The 18,044-nt window shown below is 35.2% G+C and overlaps 1 protein-coding gene across 4 annotated transcripts in view; it reads right to left on the bottom strand.

Annotated features, from left to right (window-relative positions):
• Window positions 1-18,044, bottom strand: part of LOC149546218 (alpha,alpha-trehalose-phosphate synthase [UDP-forming] 1-like) — a 241,184-nt gene that overhangs the window by 123,232 nt on the left and 99,908 nt on the right. For all 4 annotated transcript variants that reach the window (XR_016353669.1, XM_089791062.1, XM_089791063.1 and 1 more), the window contains exons 8-9: window positions 15,938-15,986; window positions 15,506-15,606 (exon numbers count right to left, since the gene is read on the bottom strand). Coding sequence is in view for 3 of the 4 variants with exons in the window: in XM_089791062.1 (XP_089647188.1) it covers window positions 15,506-15,606; window positions 15,938-15,986 (150 nt within the window). In the remaining variant the exon portion in view is untranslated. The remainder of the gene's footprint in view (window positions 1-15,505; window positions 15,607-15,937; window positions 15,987-18,044) is intronic.

Genomic DNA, 18,044 nt, shown 5'->3' with positions numbered 1-18,044 from the left:
TGTTTTGGGGGTCCCAGCTGTAGATTTACTATTTTCGGTAGTTGCTAATTTTGGCAGTGCAATGGGTGGCTTTGGCAGTTGTTCGTCACTTGCGATATATTAAGTTAATAATTTCATGAGTTCTTATTTATTTATTATTAAGTTGCATTATTATAATAATGACTTTAAGAGATATTTCTAAAAAGCGAGTTGGAAAGTTTCTAGTGTTGAGTTCTTTTGGGAAACTTCCACAATTTCTGAAGTGGAGTTTTAAGAAAACTTTAGCCAACGAAAGCTTATAAATGAGAGCTCATTGCATTGGGAAAAGCACGCTTGAAAAATACTTTTTTTTTTTGCCTTTGTGGCTTTTTCTGATTTCTGACTTGTGAACCCTTATTGAAGCATAAGGCCCTCATCTGAGGAGTTCTTGGCAATTGTGCTTAAGTATACAATTGGCCAACATTCTCCTACTATATTCATGTAGCTAAGGAGTATAATTTTGATTTGGCTAAGGGTTTGAAGTAATTCTGAGATGTTCTGTGATAATTGTGTTGAGATAAACAATTATCCAGTTCTCCTACTGTGTCTACTGTGGCATGGAGATCTCTAAGAGTGTCTAACTGCTGAATTGTGGAGGTTACATGACCTTGCTGGAGGGTTACATTGGTAGTCGAATTTGTTATGGAAGTCTGCATACTGGCAGTCGTGGTTAAGGAAGTGACTGTATGACATTATCATTGCATATTTCTCCTTGCATTTTGCATTAGCACAATTGTGGGAGGCCACGTCACACTTGCTGGAGCATACAATACATAGCGGCAGCCGTGCTGAGGTGTAGAAGGAGTCACATCAAGCAGCAGCCTGTTACACGTGCCCAGCAATCTACACACTTGTGGACGGCAAGGGTCTTCATGACTTGCAGCTGGAATTGGCAATAAAGGGTAGACATTTTTGGTGGCACAGCTAGGCACATCTGACTGCAATCCAGGTGCCAATATCGATATATGTAATTTTGATCTGATGTTTTAAAATAAAATACAGAATTTCCTTGCAGTTACAATCTGATTTCACAATATAGAATTGTGATCTGCATAACGTTTAATTACAGTTAATGATAAGATGGTATTCCTCTTGTTTTGATTGGTATCATAGTTCAATCCATACCAAGACTGAAATTTAATGAATAGATATTCACAGCTCCGACTTTGTTTATTATTTATGAATATTTAGTATTAGTGTTGCTTGCCGAATGTTGTCAAAATGTCAAACAATAAATTTGCATAGAAAATTGGTGTATTAAAGAGCAGTAACCAGATGGGGTTTTTACATTGGATGCATGCCTTAGGTGTTAAAGTTGGAGCTTCAGTTGGATAAATTCAATCTGAGATTCATTGTTGTTATTGATAAATCATCATTTTCTATATATATGTATTCATGTAATAATAATATATATATGTATATATATTATAGTATATAATATATATATGTATATATATTATAGTATATAATATATATACATACATACATACATACATACATACATACATATATATATATATATATATTATACTAAGTTCTAACATATACATACATATATACATTATACTAATTATTATTATGAAATATATATATTAATTAAATGATGATTAAACCTTGGAAACGTGTCTCTTCATGAGACATGTCTCCTCTCATATTTAAATGAGATCCAAATTTGTATTTGAAAAATATCAATCACAATGGTCATATTATTACATTTGCAGAAAAGCTCCATGTTACTTCATATGGTATCAAAGCCAAATTATTTGTCTGCACTTGTAATGGCCAATGATAAAGGATATTAAGCAAGGAAAATCTAAGCATTTAAAATCCCTTCATGTGCTCTCCACTTTGCATGATATTAACCATGTGAATCAACTGAAAGTTTTGTTGTTGCCAGGGAAAGGGAAAAAGTTTTTTATAAGCTTTAGAAAACTGATGTATATATCCAAACACAACATAATGAGGAATAAGAGATGTCTGTATTCAAAGATGGTACACAAATCTTGACCCATGCCCCTCTATCTAGAGTAGTAATCTGGAAAATCAGATGGAGAGTTTTGTGAGAGCCCATAAAATTGCTTATAATAAGTGAAGATTCTTGTCTGCTCTATGGAGAGGAAGCATGCGGAAGCTCCCATTTGGAAGAAATGGCACTTTTTGAAAGGCTCAATGGAATGGAAGCCTCTATTAAAACATTGAAATCAAGAACCGAACCCAACTAAGTGGTGTCGTTGCTCCTCTAACCTGCTGGAAAACAATCTCTTACAACCTTAATAACGGTTGTTCCAAACAAGACTACGAAAGGAGATGAAAAATATAGTTTGTAGGGAACACATCACTATCGGAGAATGGGATACAGAGATTCATTTAATGAAACCACTAATTCATAAATCAACATTCACATAGCATTTATTTATTTATTTAAAAAAAATATACATGTAGATGACCTCTCAGAAATTATCAAACTCACAATTAGTACTGAATGAATAAAGAGGGTGATCTAAACATATTATGAAGGATATTGTAATATCATTTCATGCACCCGATATCTTGTACACAGAGAGTTTTATTAGTCCAATCATGTGCCATGTATGTAGCATGTGTTTCATTTTCGACAAAAATAAAAATAAAACATACAAATTTCATGAAGAAGGGGAATGGAAGACAAACCAAAAAGAAAATGCAATGAAGCAATAATTGGACTTATAGTATAAGAGCGATAGAGTTGGTGGGAAGGTCCTTGATGCGTGACATCTTTGAGCCAGCTCGCACAAGGAATTACAGAGAGAATAGGGTAAGGAGACCCAGAGAAATTAAGACACAAACCACTGTAGCATAAGAACCTATCTTGAATAGGTATCTACAAGTGCCACGTAATTAGGGATGAAGCACAAGACGTTCGAGATCAAATTCAGAGATAAGAGAAAAAAATATATATTAAACAATGTTCACCCCATGCGAATGCCTACTATGTGTGATTTGATGGACTGGAAAGGATATAGAGTTACAAAGAAAATAAATGAATAATGTTCAATATGGGAAGAAATATGTATCAGCGAGGGGCCATGAAATGTAACAAATAAAGGTAACTGTTTACAATTGAGGTGGACGGTTGTATAGAAGTGACACCAACTAATTCAGGATCTCCTATGTTAGCAATGAGGTGGGCCTCATAGCAAGGTACATATAAATATGTTAAAATGAGTGACTCTCCAATTTATTAAAGACCTTGGAATAGATTGAAATATGAAATAAAATTATAAATATTGAATAAAATTAGAAATGAATAAGAATGTCATTTTTAGTAGAGTAATTATGATATCCTAAGGAAAGGAAGAAAATTTTACTATTATGATTTTATTACGAATAATTGATTATACCTAATATTATTGTTACTATTGGGTTAGTCTCTTTTTGATTCGTATGTCTATACGTACTATAAGAGCTATGTGCCTTGATCTTTTCCTTCGAGAATGTGATTGCAAGAAAATGAGGATTACTATCAGATATAGAGGGATTCTGACACTTCCTCAAAGATTGCAAGATGTGCGTAAATCAAACGATCAAACAAATAACTTTGCATGAACAAAGGAAATTTGAGTTGTTGTGAGACATTAATTAAGGTTTTAAAAATTCATTTGAACCATCTACGAGTCTCTCTTTGATGAATGAAACTCGACGTATGAGTTGTAGATTCATACATGTGGCACAATCATACTCAATCAAGATATTGGCATATTGTGGACGACTTTGAGAAAATGGAAGGACATGTTTGCTTCTACTGTTAAGCTAAATGAATGTTTGGACCTTCAATGGACGAAATGAGTAAGTTGGAACTTAGAAAGTTGTCATAATTGATACAAAATTGTTCAACAATATAAGAATGACTGGAAACATTACATTGTGGGGGGGATAACAGTCAATGTTCCATTCCCACTTGAACCTTATTTAGAGGGGAGATGTCCCATTCTCAAATAACTAAAAAGACAATTTCTAAATCTTGATGTACAGATAAGTGTTCTTATCATTTACATTTATCTACTCTTTGTAGTCTCTCTCTTATTTGTAATTCTATACATACTATAAGGGTTATTTACCTTGATCTTTTCCTTTATGTCTGAGGATATTCTTATAAGAAAAGAAGATTGGTACTTTACATATGCTACCTAATATTGTGCAGACTCAATCTAATGATAGTAGCTCCAAAGACCCTGATGATCAAAATGGATAAAATGAGGCTCTTGAAGCGACATCTTTGATGACTAAGATTATGAGATTCTTCTACATTAAGAGGGAGTATGACACTTCTTCTAAAGAAATGAAGGAGCTTAGAAGATTGATACTTAGAGGGAGTCTAAAAATACATGGAGTAACTGCATGATTTTGATGGGCCTACTCCTATGTATATCATGAGGAAGCAATGATTTATCACCAGAAAGTTGAAAGATTGATATCAAATTTAGAGGCAGTTTGAAAGGCATCCTTAGGTGAAGAGAGCTTATGAGGAAGTAATCAAAAAACCTGACTTCCCAGGATCAATGTTCAGAGGGAGAATTTTGAGGTGCAATCCTTTGTAAATGATATCTTCTCTATGAGGAGAAAGTTCTAATGGAAATTCTTTCTGATGCATTCTTCTCTGTGAGAGAGAATTGAGGTGAAAGCTCTTGCACCACCCTCTGACTAGGTTCATGGTGGTTACTATTTCACATATGATATGTAATGAAAGGTGACGATCTTTCATTGACATATATAAACAGAAGGTAACCATTGTAAGATGACGATCTTTTAAATGGTAGACCTGTTATCATGATAAACTTCACTAAGTTGTCCCAGAGTGTTGGAAGTCATGATAACGAATGTATCAACCAGAAGGTAACCATTATAAGGTGACGACCTTATCAATAGTTGACCTATCTCCTAACATCAAGATGTGTTGGAGCAAGTGTTATCATGGTTCTTTGGGCTGGATTTTTCCGGACACCTCGATTACCAACTTATCATGGTTCTTTGGGCCGGATTTTGCCGAACACCTTAATAATCAACTCATCATGGTTCTTCGGGCCGGATTTTCCCAGACACCATTAAAATCAATTTGTTACAGTTCTTCGGGCCGAGTCTTGTCAGACACCATAACTTAAATCTATCATAGACCACACTTAAGGTGGTATTCAAATCTTATAGTATAATTGCTGAAATTCTCTCCTAGCTAAAGAGGAGTGTTGAAAAATTTAGCCTCGTAGTAAATTGAAGCAAATTCCATATGTAATATATGCTAATATATGTATGTGTTGATGGATTTACGTTCATATCCTTATATATATCATTCTAGGAATATCATACTAAGTCGATATCTCTTCATATACTTGAAAGCACAAGGTGTTCTACAAATCCTCCCTAGCTACGAGGGAGTGTTAAAATTGTAGCTTCAGTCAAATAAATTTGATCTGAGATTCATTGTTGTTGTCGACAAATCATTATTTTCTATATATAAGTATTCATGTAGTAATAATATATATTATACATATACATATATTAATATATATACATATGTATATACATATATATATTAAATTAATTATTATTATAAAATATACATATTAATTAAATGATGATTAAACCTTGGAGACATGTCTCCTCTCATATTTATATGAGATCCAAATCTGCATTTGGAAAATATCAATCACAATGGTCATACTATTACATTTGCCAAAAAGATCCATGTTACTTTAACATTAGAATGTCTCTTGGTTATAAATAGTTAAATTAGAAACCACACCTTGTGTCAAATCCCAATTTTAAGATAGAATTTTAATAATAATTAGATAATATAATGTTATTAAATAAATAATAAAGTTATATTAAAAATAATACTAAACTATAAACCAAGGACATAATAATTATTTAATCCATATTATTAATAAAATAATATTTAGTATGATACTTTAAATAATTAAAAAATAATAAAATTTCAATAAGTAAAGAAAGAAAGGAATAAAATTAAATACAAGAGACAATATTGTAGAAAGTATGTTAACTTTCTTAATAGAATTTAATAATAAATAAAATAAACATATATAAGTAAATAATATAATATAGAATAATATAAATTAACTAAATCTAATGAAAATTCAAGAGATGTTTAACAAATGGACATGACTCCTTAAAATTAAGATATAAAAGGGAGGAGAGTTTATTTTAGAGAAGGGAGAAAAAGGAAGATAAGAGGAGAGGAGTTCAAAAGAAAAAATAAAAGAGGAAAGTAATATGAAGAAAATAACGAAGTGGCTTTCTGGAAAGGTATCAATGATATTGAAAGGATGTGAACCTTTGAAAGGGTCATAATTATGAATAGTTGTGACTCTTCAAAAATGTTTTAATTATATAGTATTTGGAATTTTCCAAAAGATTTTAGTTATAAAGGGTTGTAACTTTTCAAAAGGATTATAACTATGAAGTGTTGTGACTTTTCAAAAGATTTGTATTATGAAAGGGTGTGACTCTTGAAAAAGAAGGTAAGAAAGGTATGTTTATGAATTATATTTGTTTAATTATGTTTATGAATTTATTTATGAACACTAGTTGTGGATAATATTGTGTTAGCTCATGGGTTAACACTATGGATATCAATGTGAACTCGAAGCATGGAGCATGTGAGATATTAATATCTACATTGTCTGCCATGGCCGAGATTCGATATCGAAGCATGGAGCATGGAGATATTAAGATCTCCATTGTCCTCCATGGCCGATAATTGAGTAATAATACATTAATCTATTAGGAGAATTATAAGACTCGTAGCATGAGGGTAGCAAGGTATTATCACCTTGAACCGACCACCATGGCCGAGAATTCTCCATGTTGCCAGAATATTCTGATGTGGTCAAACATATGCATATGTCGTTGGCCTTGGATAGAGGATGCCCGCCCAAGAAGAATCTTAAGGGGTGTCCTCCCGGGATGACAGCGGTAGCTATGAGCTATGAAGCCCGATCTAGAGACGTCCTAAGATTGGGGTTAACTTAGAGGGTAGAATAATATAGTTAGTTTTATTATTATTGTGATTCTAACATTTATTTTTGCAGGTATTACTTGTCCTTGACTAACCCTATTAGTGGGGACATTACACCTCATGGGGAGTATTAACAAAAGTTAAACAATATCTCAATTTGAATCGCATCTAAAAGAATAATCAACATTTAAAAGTCTTTTAATCAACATCACAACCCTTCTCTTTACAATAATCATTGTATCAACTTTATTCATATTAATCATTTACCATACAAATCATTTTTTTGTATTATGTCAATCACAATCTAGTATAGCCATAAATCAAAGCACAGCCTTTTAATACTAGTTCATAATCTAAACTTGATTGTTCCTTTATGAATTGTTGTTCCTGCTCTATATGAAATTGCTGTCCGTATCATTGCTGTTCTTAATATAATCAATGCCTTGAATACTAATCCATTCAAGAGTGCATGTCATATTGTTCTTGATATTGTTCCACCTCCTTTCTTCGATTTTGTAGTGTCCCACCTCAGGTGGACACTTGCTAACTCAAACTTTCTGCCTTGTTTGGTTTGTTTTAATGAATTTTTGTGAATGTATGATGCAACAATTTAATACATGAAAAAAATCAAGAGATATTGCAATAACAAATTTCCAACTCAAACAGAAATTGCATTGGGAAAATACAGCTGAATATTCCAGATTTTTATACCAGCTTAAATACTCAGTAATTTCTGAATACATTTACAACCCAATTCATAAAATAACCTCTACTATCTAAAAGAAAAATACCTAGAAAATTAAGGAGTTACAATTCATGAAATCAAGTAAACGTGCCTTGAAACCCTCTAAAGATGGATACAAAAATTAAGTATACGATTTGCAGCAATTATACAACAGATAAAAAAATCCTCACGCCACTGAAAATGGAGTCTTCAATCAGCTATTTAAAAATCCTTGCTAGTTCTAGAGTTAAATAATCTTAAATCTACGCCAAAGTGATTCCCATGTGCCAATGAAGATGTCACACACCAGCAATAAAGATATTTAATAATATTTGTTTTCAATAACTTCCACTCTAGTCCAAGGGGTTTAGCTTGGTTGAAGCAATGAGTTCTCATTGTGGACACACTGGTTCAATCCCAAGAGAGACACCTTTGTAGAATTCTAAGTTGTGACTCTTGGTCTTTCAATTGTTGTTTCTAGTGTGATTGCTCGAAAGGAGCTTGAATAAGTTGTAATTGTTGCTCTTATGGAGCACCCGATATGTAAACGATCTTAATATAAAATAACTTCCACTCCACAAATAAACCTTTGAAAAATCTGATATAACTTGCTACTTTTAAAAACAAACTTGACCCCTAAATTAAGCCACCAATATTTGCACAATCAAAGAGAGGCTATGTTCTCCAAGATTGAAAATCACGATGAGACCCTAGGTTTTCTCCTTGAAGCCACTTCTTTAAGAAAGGAAAATGTTAAATGATTCAAGAATAATCCAAATCTCTTTTCAAAAAGCCTTTAAAGAATGTTTAATTTGTATTTGGCTTCATCTCATTAAATCTCACTTAAATTTCATTTACCCTTCCCTCCATTTGGGGCACAACAAAATAATATAAGAGAAGATAAGATAATAGTATTAATGTCCAACAAAAGACCACAAAAAGGTCTATGGGACTGAGAGTTTATAATAGGACAACGAACAACAATAGGAGCACCAAACAGTGTCTAAGAAAAACAAATAACAAGAACAAGAAGAGAAAAGAGAAGAGAAGAGAGGCACCCAGAAGTCAAGGCAAAGACAAGGAATCCTTTATTGCCGAAAAGAAATCAGTCACAGAAGGATAAGACTGTGGGGGAACACAAGCTCCGATCTGTCGTTGTGAGATCTTGGATGAGTATCGCTGACATAAGAAACTGTTGCGAGGTCTAACAAATTTGGAATGACTAGTAGAACTGGTAGAACTAGATGACCCTTTCACACCCCTTTATGGGGATAAGGGTGAGAAAAAGGCAGTAAAGAGCTGATCAAAGGAAGGTCAGGAAGGAAGAAGTGATTGTAAAGTGCTATCATGAAGCAGGGTGGCATCCTGAAGATAAAGCGCGAGACACTGTTAGTCAATGTAACTGAAGAAAGATGAAAGAGAGAAACAGTCCCGGAACAAACAATGAAATATTCCTCTAATCTCATAAAAGATAGGGCAACGAAAAATAAAATGTCTCTGTCTTGACCTCTGGTAAAGTACACAATTGACAGATCTGATCACTGTTGTCAATATGAAGGTCAGTCTGAGCCCAAAGGCGGTTTGAACCAACTCTGAAGGACCCCAAAGAAATACACAGAGCATGACACCATCGTCAATATAGGTAGCTAGGACGAACAATAACCCCATCGCAGATCTCCATAAAGTGCTCAGCATAGAAGGCCATCCTCGGGCGTAACCGACCTTAGGAGGGTTAGTTCAGGTGGTGATAATGTACTGTCTGTAGATATCCAATCTGACATGCTCACTTAACTCCTGACGGGAGGGGAGGGGATGAGTAGGGGCATTTAACGAAAATTGGTATGGAGGGAGACAGTCAATATCAATCCCGATCGAGCTCAAAAAAGAGGATGCCTGCGCATACCAGCAATGAGCCCGAGAGTTAGCATCAGATCTCATAGTCGTAGCTAAGGAGCAGTACGCTAGGTATGAGTATCTATCCTGATCACCAACCGAGTCCGCAAAACCACGAAGGAGATGAAGGAACCAAATCAAGTCAAAAATGGCCGCAAGTCTGAAAGGATGAGCACCAAACTCAGCAAGAATGATACTATGAGAAATGAACCTGTGACATCTAATGATACGTCGTAGAAGCAATGTTTGTACCCGTTCAGTCGAGGCCCAGTCAAAGACAAGAGAAGGCCCCCAAACCATTGAGCCATAAAGAACACGCAGTCGAACAAGAGAGTCTAAAGGATGGGGTATTCTGAAAATGGTGTCTGAAACACTATTTCTCAAGCATAGCTAGAGATCCCATAACCTTACTAACTCTAGACTGGATCGCAAGTCTCATACTGAAGCGAGGTCCAAAAAACTTCACTCCCAAATACATATACGAAGAAGTAATCTCAATCTCCTATCTCTAAAAGAAGAAATGAAGATGAGAGGTCTTTAAACAATTAAAAAACATAACTCGAGTCTTACCCAGGTTAACCACAAGCTATTGCTGATCACAAAAGGATGCCAAACCATCAAGAAGCCTCTGTAAACTCCTGGGAGAAGAGGTAAGAAGAGACACATCATGTGCAAAAAGAAGAATGGAGATCAAGACTTGATGTAAGTAGCACCCATCCCCAGGAAGAGACAACTTCAAAAGAAAGTCCTTAAGCTTGTCCATATACAAACCGAACAAAGTGGGGAAGAGAGGGCAGCCTCATTTAACCCCAGAGTCCTGAATCTACCCATCACAGTTTCATATAATCTCATGATCACAGTAAGTAGCATCTTTGAAATCCAAATCATACAAAGCCTCGAAAATAGAGCCATCCCAAGAACAGAATCAAAAGCCTTGCGGAAATCAACAAAGCAACAGTATACTTTCACCGATCTGTGTCTGGCCTCCTCAAAAATAGCTCGTAAAGTAAAAATGTGATCAATGGTCTAGTAGTCAACTCGAAAACCAACCTGGCCTCTAGCTCTACAACCTCTCCTGTCAAGTTCTCTGGATAACCTAGCATTCAGGGTTGTAGCATAAAGTTTGGCAAACATGTGTCCGATCATAATGCTCTTGTAGTTACCAAGGTCAGAAATAGGTCATGTCTTGTGAATTGGATAAATCAGATGCCTAGAGCAAGAAACAAGAAAACCTATACAAACCTCTCTACTAAAGAGTATAGAGAGATAGGAGCCAAGAACCGGAGCACAAAACTTGAAGAATTCAGGCTGAAACCCCTCCTCATTCGTCACTCTATTGCATCGCATGGATCTGATGGCCTCGTAAATGTTAGAAGAGGTGAACAAGTGACAGTAAGTAGGCGAAATGGGGTAGATAGAAGGCTGCCCATAAATGTCATAAAGAGCTGTGGTGTGAGAGGTTAGAAGCGAAAGTCAAGGGCAGCGGGTGGAGGGGAACAACAGGGAAACAGCGTATGCCAGAAAAGTTGGTGGTTGCCAGTAAGCATGAAGTATAGGGATTTACACTGATAGGCGATAAAGGATCATTTCTTGGAGCGAAGAAAACAGAGGTAAGAAGAAAACAGGTGAGCAAAAGCAAGGGAATGACCCTCAAAAGCGAGATGGACTGAGCGATGGAAACCTTTGTAGTCAATGTCAAACCATTGGTTCATGGGACATGTATTAGGGCGTTTTCTTTTGAGGGAGAGCGAAGAGTGGTGAGGGATAGAAAGGGTGGCAGACTCTCAAATGGCCACAACAAGCAAATCAAACATGGAGGAGGGCTCACAAGAATCACTAAAACAAGCAGGATTAAGGAGCCTCACCAGATGAGATGAAAAGAGAATATTTTAATAATCACTTTTATCTCCCTTCAAATTGGCACTTTACATTATTCCTCATAAGCACTTTATAGTTTGACTTTATAATATTAAATCCCTATTAATTATTAAGTCACATGAAATCATTATAATATTTCCTTAAAGTAATCAACTATAATTAAAGTGACACTTTAATAATAAGTATATATTAGATCTCCATGAATGACTAATTATTTAATGATTTTGACCTCATCTCTAGCTAACCCACTACTCCCACTATCAATCTGGATGCTTTACCGAAAATAATAAGGGCCTCTCTCTAACAACCACTAGCTTACTATAAAAAATTGGTACACCAAAACAAAGCCGGAAACGTCTGAATAACCTAGCCATAAAACATAGGAAAGATCTAGAGATGTAAAGGCTGACAATTACAACCTAAAAAGCTTTATGATACCCAAAGAGGACCCTTGAATGACTCCATTAGCCTATTAGGGTCAAAAATAAGGTTAATTGTATGAAAATGGATGCTCACAAAAAAGGGGACATCATAAATTTTTAACCTTGACATGTAGATCCCCAACAAATGTTTCATGGTGTATGATTTTGCTATGAAGAATCTCTTTTAAATAGCTTCTAACATTTTGCTATGATTTTGCTGACTCTTTTGGACAATTTGATTAGACTAATGGTGCTCTATGGGTCAGTGGTGTGGGGGGCCTCCTTGGTTGAGGAGGATTGGACTTTGTTGGAATAGGTTCGGACACTATTGCTTTAGCATATTATTCATTGTTGGAAGACCACTGCACCTAGTATTTCTCAAGCTGAGTTTGGGGCGAACGCTTTCAAACTTGGTACTATCATTGATCTAGTATGGTTCCTACATCACCTACATTGTTCCCTGGATACTTCGAAGGGTTGCCCCAGATATACCTACCTTGCCTACTACTCCTCAATGGATATTGCTAAGTTGAACCACAGGAGGTCTTGTTGTTGGTTTGCATAGCCTTTGGCTCTTTTTAGTGTCAGGATTGACATAGACCACCTTCCTGCTTTTCAGTACGCATTGGATTCCATGGCCCATTTGTTACCCTCTCGTTTGGAGTTGAATAAGCACATCAGGATGGACATTTAGATGTGGTACATTCTCCCTACGTGGGTCAACCTGCCAAGGGGTTTGAGTCCAAGAATGACTTTCTATGTCAAACACTTTTTAGAGATTCTAGGTGGGATCATTAGTCTTACCTCCCATCTTTCCCACAATTGGTCCCATGTGATTTACATCTCTCTTGGCTCCTTCAGGGTTGGTTCCCATGGAATTTGCATTCACTCCAACCATAACCTACCAATAGTTCATAAGATCTGCCAGTTGTGTGATATGGGGATGGCTGCCCTATATACTACAAGATCCGTGGGAGGTTTTACTATTTATTCAAAGAGACTCATTCTCTCCCCACCTTCTTTGGGTACACTAATTAGAGGTGCTTGGCCCTCTACCTTCAGGAGGCTCTAAGGCTCTAGGAACACTCTTTCTAGCAGTGTTTCTACACGAGTCCACAATAGGATCAGCTCATCACATCATTTTTCTTGCTGATTTGCCCGCTGCAAGGAACCAAGCAGCTTCTAGATCCTTCCTTGGGGGCCGCACAGGCTATGCATTCTCACATGTCCTTATAGTTGCGGCCTGCGTCCACACCCTCCCTAGAGGTTCTCAATGACAGATTGGGGTCTCTTCCTACCCTAAGGCCTATCCTTCAGTTCTAGACTTCTTCCTAATTGTTCGGGATAGCTACGGTGGCAGTTCGGCCTTTCCTCTCGATACCTTGTTTTAGTTGTTGTTGTTGTTCTTGTTCCTTTCTCCAAACATTTTTTGGTGCTCTTGTTGTCAACTTCTCTTTGGCCTAGCTCTTGTAGTCCCTTTGACCCGCTTGTTGGTCTTTTAATGGACATTTATAATTTATCTTATCTTATCAGTGCTAGAAAGAATTGCTTCTATCTTTTCTCTTTGTCAACATACATTGCAAAACACCATGTAGTCAACTTAAACTTGAAGGTTGAGGACTTGTTTAAAATGAGTTTGATGTCTTTATCATTTGTTAATCAAGCAAATCTTTGTCTTTCAATAAGCAACTGCTCTTCATTCATTCAATCATGTCCATTGCCTTGAAGAATCCATCTTTGCTATTATGAAGTCCATTCTAAAACAACTAACCTGTGTTATTAGACTTTTCTAATTTGTTTATCTCCTTTAAAATTGCTCCTTAGTGACTCTTTAATCGATGCCTTGTATAATTAACATGTTGACTATTCTCATTGTTCTGTGCATATTTTCTTTGAACAATCTCCTTATATTACAAAATCTACTCCATTTTTCATGCTTCTCAAATCCATAACATATCGATTATTGTTTCTTGATATAGTTTGTATTATCCTTGTATTCACAGTTACTCTTAGGCTGATATTAATGACAACAATCTCACCTATACACCTTTGACAAATGACAAAATATTCTAACAATTGTATACACACTTGCTTGACATCAATGAAAAGAATGAATCTAATGGTCACCCTTGACAATAATGACAGTTTTCCCATCAATCCCATTCATTTATTAAAGCTGATGAATATATTCTCGAAATCAATGAAAAACTTTCAACATACTTATAGTAAGTGTACTTTCTATTGTACTAAGGAGCACCCAAGGCATATTGGAAATGAGAATGCCTAAGAGACCAAATTCTACAGATGTAGCTCTACCAGGTTACAAGGGAATACTCTTTACCCGTATTTGTTCATTTAAATGAGAATAACCCAAAAACCAAGAAAAACAAATTAAACTTCAATCATACATGTATTTTTATAAATGCAAGTTTTGCTTATGCTACAAAGTTTTGCTTAATACTTAAAATTTTATTTGAAGTTTTACTTAAAACTTATAATTGTATTAAGAAGTTTTACTTTATACTTCAAATTGTTTAAAATCTTATTTGTAAATGTATTCTGAAAGGATTATTGTTGTCCAACATCAAATTTTAAAGACTATTCATTTATGTTTTGTGCCAGCCTTGTGGTGCATAAGTAAGAGTGCAACTCGCAATAATAACAAGATCAAATTGAGCCAATAGCCCTTGAATGAGCTTACCATCATCTAATACAGCATTTTCCTCCACATTAAAGAAAGCAAAATAAGGGATATAATGATGCCATTGACATGGATGAAATCAATCCCTATTTCGATGAGATAGTAAAGGATGTGGATGCTATTTCATTGACAAAAATCACATTGAATTGACTAGAGAAGCAACAGCACTCAAAAAAACACTAAGAAATGGCATACTTGCTTGTTCATTTGGTTTTGAATTTGATTATTCAAATTTACCCTCACATCCAAGACTCACTACTACTAGGACAAGGAAGTTGTAATATTTAGTTACTAGTGACACAAGACTTGGATTTTAAGCCTCTAAACAATATATAATCATAAGTGTTCGAAAATTTGGTTATTAAAATAGTCTTGAGTTCTTCAGATGCATCTGTATTTCTCCTCCATTATTTAAATTTGTTATATGTATTTATGTTTCGTTTTCCAAGTCCAAGCCTGAGTCAAATGTTTGCGCTTGTAACTTGGCAGTTTTATGCAAGTCTCAATTTTCAACCCATGTCTGAAACCATTGCAAAAAGAAGAGAGGCACCCACGCTCTTGTTTTAATTGCTAGTTTCCTTATAACTGGATTATCCTTGTGTTGTAAAGAAACTCGTATCAATCTACAAGTACTTGGTTGAAAATAATTAACACTGAAGGTAGAGTACTAACTTTAACAATTGCTCCCAATAAATAGCATAGCAAACACCAAAAGAATATCTTCAAGAGGGTTTTTTTTTTTTTAAATTTAGAGGACAACAAATCACAAAAGAGAAAAAAAACACATGATAATTCCCTCATTGTTGGTTAAAAAATGTTATTCTTCATCAAATTAATGAACTGAATAGAATATTTCATACCTCACTGAGGATAAGCACCCCTTTCCTTAAATTTTGACAGGCTACAAACTCATAACTCACAAGATTCATCCCATCACGTAAAGATGTTATAAGAGTGACATCTGCAATACCAAGGCTTGCTTCTCAAAATTTATACTAATATATGAAAGATATGAAAGAAAAAAATAATTTAGCACTGTTTAAATAACATTTCGAATTGACTTTGGATTTCCTTTTTACTAAATTGGTACTCAAGAATTACAAAAGTACATGTCAAGCTTTTCAATAGTACCATAAAATCAACATATTTCCAAAAAATATGGTAAAACGAGAAAATTATCAAAACATTGCAAAGATTTAAAAAGAAGCATGCAATACACAAACATTAAACATGATATGAAATGTATAACAGCTCATATGAATTCATCAAACAGAGGAAAAGACGAGAAATACCTGTTATTGCATATAGGGCACAAAGTGCATGAAAATCGAGAGAACGATCCTACAGCCAACAAATCAACATTCTTATACAAAGCAACAATAAGAAACATTTTTTTAAGATTACTTAGTTGTAAAATATTTTATATAATTACTTGCAGAACATAATCTAAGTTAACTAAAACATATACAATCTGGACTCAGGTCATGAAATAACATTTAGTTAACCTCATAGGAACGAGGCACATTAGTGCATATAGTGTGGCAGACAATTACCAAGGTGAATCATCCAATCAATTCTCAAAATGATACCTAAGATATGTTTATCACATTGCATTTCATATCTACCAATATTACTAACATGTGTAGAATCTAGATCATAGATGTAAGCATACTTTTAAAATTACCATCTTAGAAATACAACATCAAGCTATGGTTTATGATTGTTACTGAGTTAAAATAAAGCATTAATGAAAATGTATTATAATGTGCACATGGCAATAAAATATAATCTTTATCTTATGTATTTTGAGAAACATAAGGCTTTCTGAAATCCATTCAAAGAAAAGATGAAACCATCCCACTTATGAACTTGATCAAATTATATAAATAGTCCTTCTCTATGATGATTTAATAATCTCTTTATGATGATGAAGTGGACTTGAAACAGAGAAGATAATAAATACATGCTAAGGTGGTGCCCGTTGATCTTGAACCAATCAAAGGATTCCAAGTCAACATTTCCAAGTTCATCCAATCAAGACTCATTCACAAGTGGACAAGTGGAATGCATTTAATGTATTACTAAAATCAATTTTCAAATGCTTCATCCTTGAAAGGATATGTATTCAAAAATTTGAAATCTCCTCATTGGATGATATTAAATGTTTGTAAGAAGTGGTTGTAAATAAGCCTATTTAAGGTTTGCTAGAATTATTTTGGTTGATCTGAAATTAATTTAGACCCTTCATTGTGTTTGACAGGTCTCTATAAGGCTTGGCCTTCAAATTTGTTAATTCATTAGATCATTACAGCAAGTAGTGGTAGTATTCAGAGGAGATTAGAGATTGTTGTCAAGAGTATGCAAAAGTTAATACATTGTTTCTAACTTTCTAAATTTTGCTCTACTCCTCGAAATTTTAGTTTAAGTTCACTGTTTATGATGGAGAAATGCAAAGATATATGGTGAAATCCTTAGTTCATACCATTTGTAGTTTGCCAAATATAAGTTCAACTGGTAGTCTGGATGGTTCTACTGGCATAGGTTACAGTGATGTTGGTACAGGTTCTGAGGTAGATAGAGAGGTTCAGGCTACATTCTGAGACTTGTCTAAAGGACAAAACCAAATTGCAAGTGTGCAGCGGCAACTTTCTGACACTTTGCAGTACATAGCACTCCCGTAGGGACAAAGTAGGGAGAGGGATCGAAATTGTTATGTTGGTTCGCATAGATCTCAAGTTGATGATAGATCCCGAGATGGTGATAGATATATAGATGGAGATCGGGGTCGAGTCAAGGATTGAGGAGGATTAGCTAACAGAGCTGACAGACAAACTAGCACATATGATAGGTTGCAAAAGCCAACGTTTCTGAGACCCGAGGTGGATGCAATCAGTGTTGAGCTTGAGTCTGCTCCTTTTGTTGATGACATGGTGGAACACTTTGCGTAGTGGAATGCTTTGTTGCAAGCGATAAATAAGTATCTAAATTTCAATAGGTTCCTAATGTAGAAGTGTGAGCATTCCAAGGCAAGGCCGGCACCTGAGAGACAGCGGCCTCGATTGTCTGATATGAGAGATGTTACCGGTAAGATGACACTGGAGCACTTCGATGGTGGTGGGAGTGTTAATGCTCCAACTTGGATCCATAAGCCCGACACTTATTTGGCTTGCATCCTATGTTTGAGGTGGACACTATCAGGTTTGGAGTATTACATTTAGACAGAGCTACCCATGACTAGTGGTACCATGTGTTAGTTTCCTTGTGGCATGATTGGATCACTTCCTATCAAGAGTTTGTGATCGTATGATTGAGAAGTTTCGTACGAAGGATCGCGAGATGTAATTTCATGAGTTGTCTCAAGTGAGGCTGTTTGGTGGTTTAGAGGGATATATTGGTGAG

This window comes from Cupressus sempervirens, chromosome 7, assembly GCF_028749045.1.
Source record: "Cupressus sempervirens isolate cs-2001-9-10 chromosome 7, ASM2874904v1, whole genome shotgun sequence".
NCBI classification, from domain to species: domain Eukaryota; kingdom Viridiplantae; phylum Streptophyta; class Pinopsida; order Cupressales; family Cupressaceae; genus Cupressus; species Cupressus sempervirens.
This window is presented reverse-complemented; position numbering and strand designations above follow the sequence as displayed.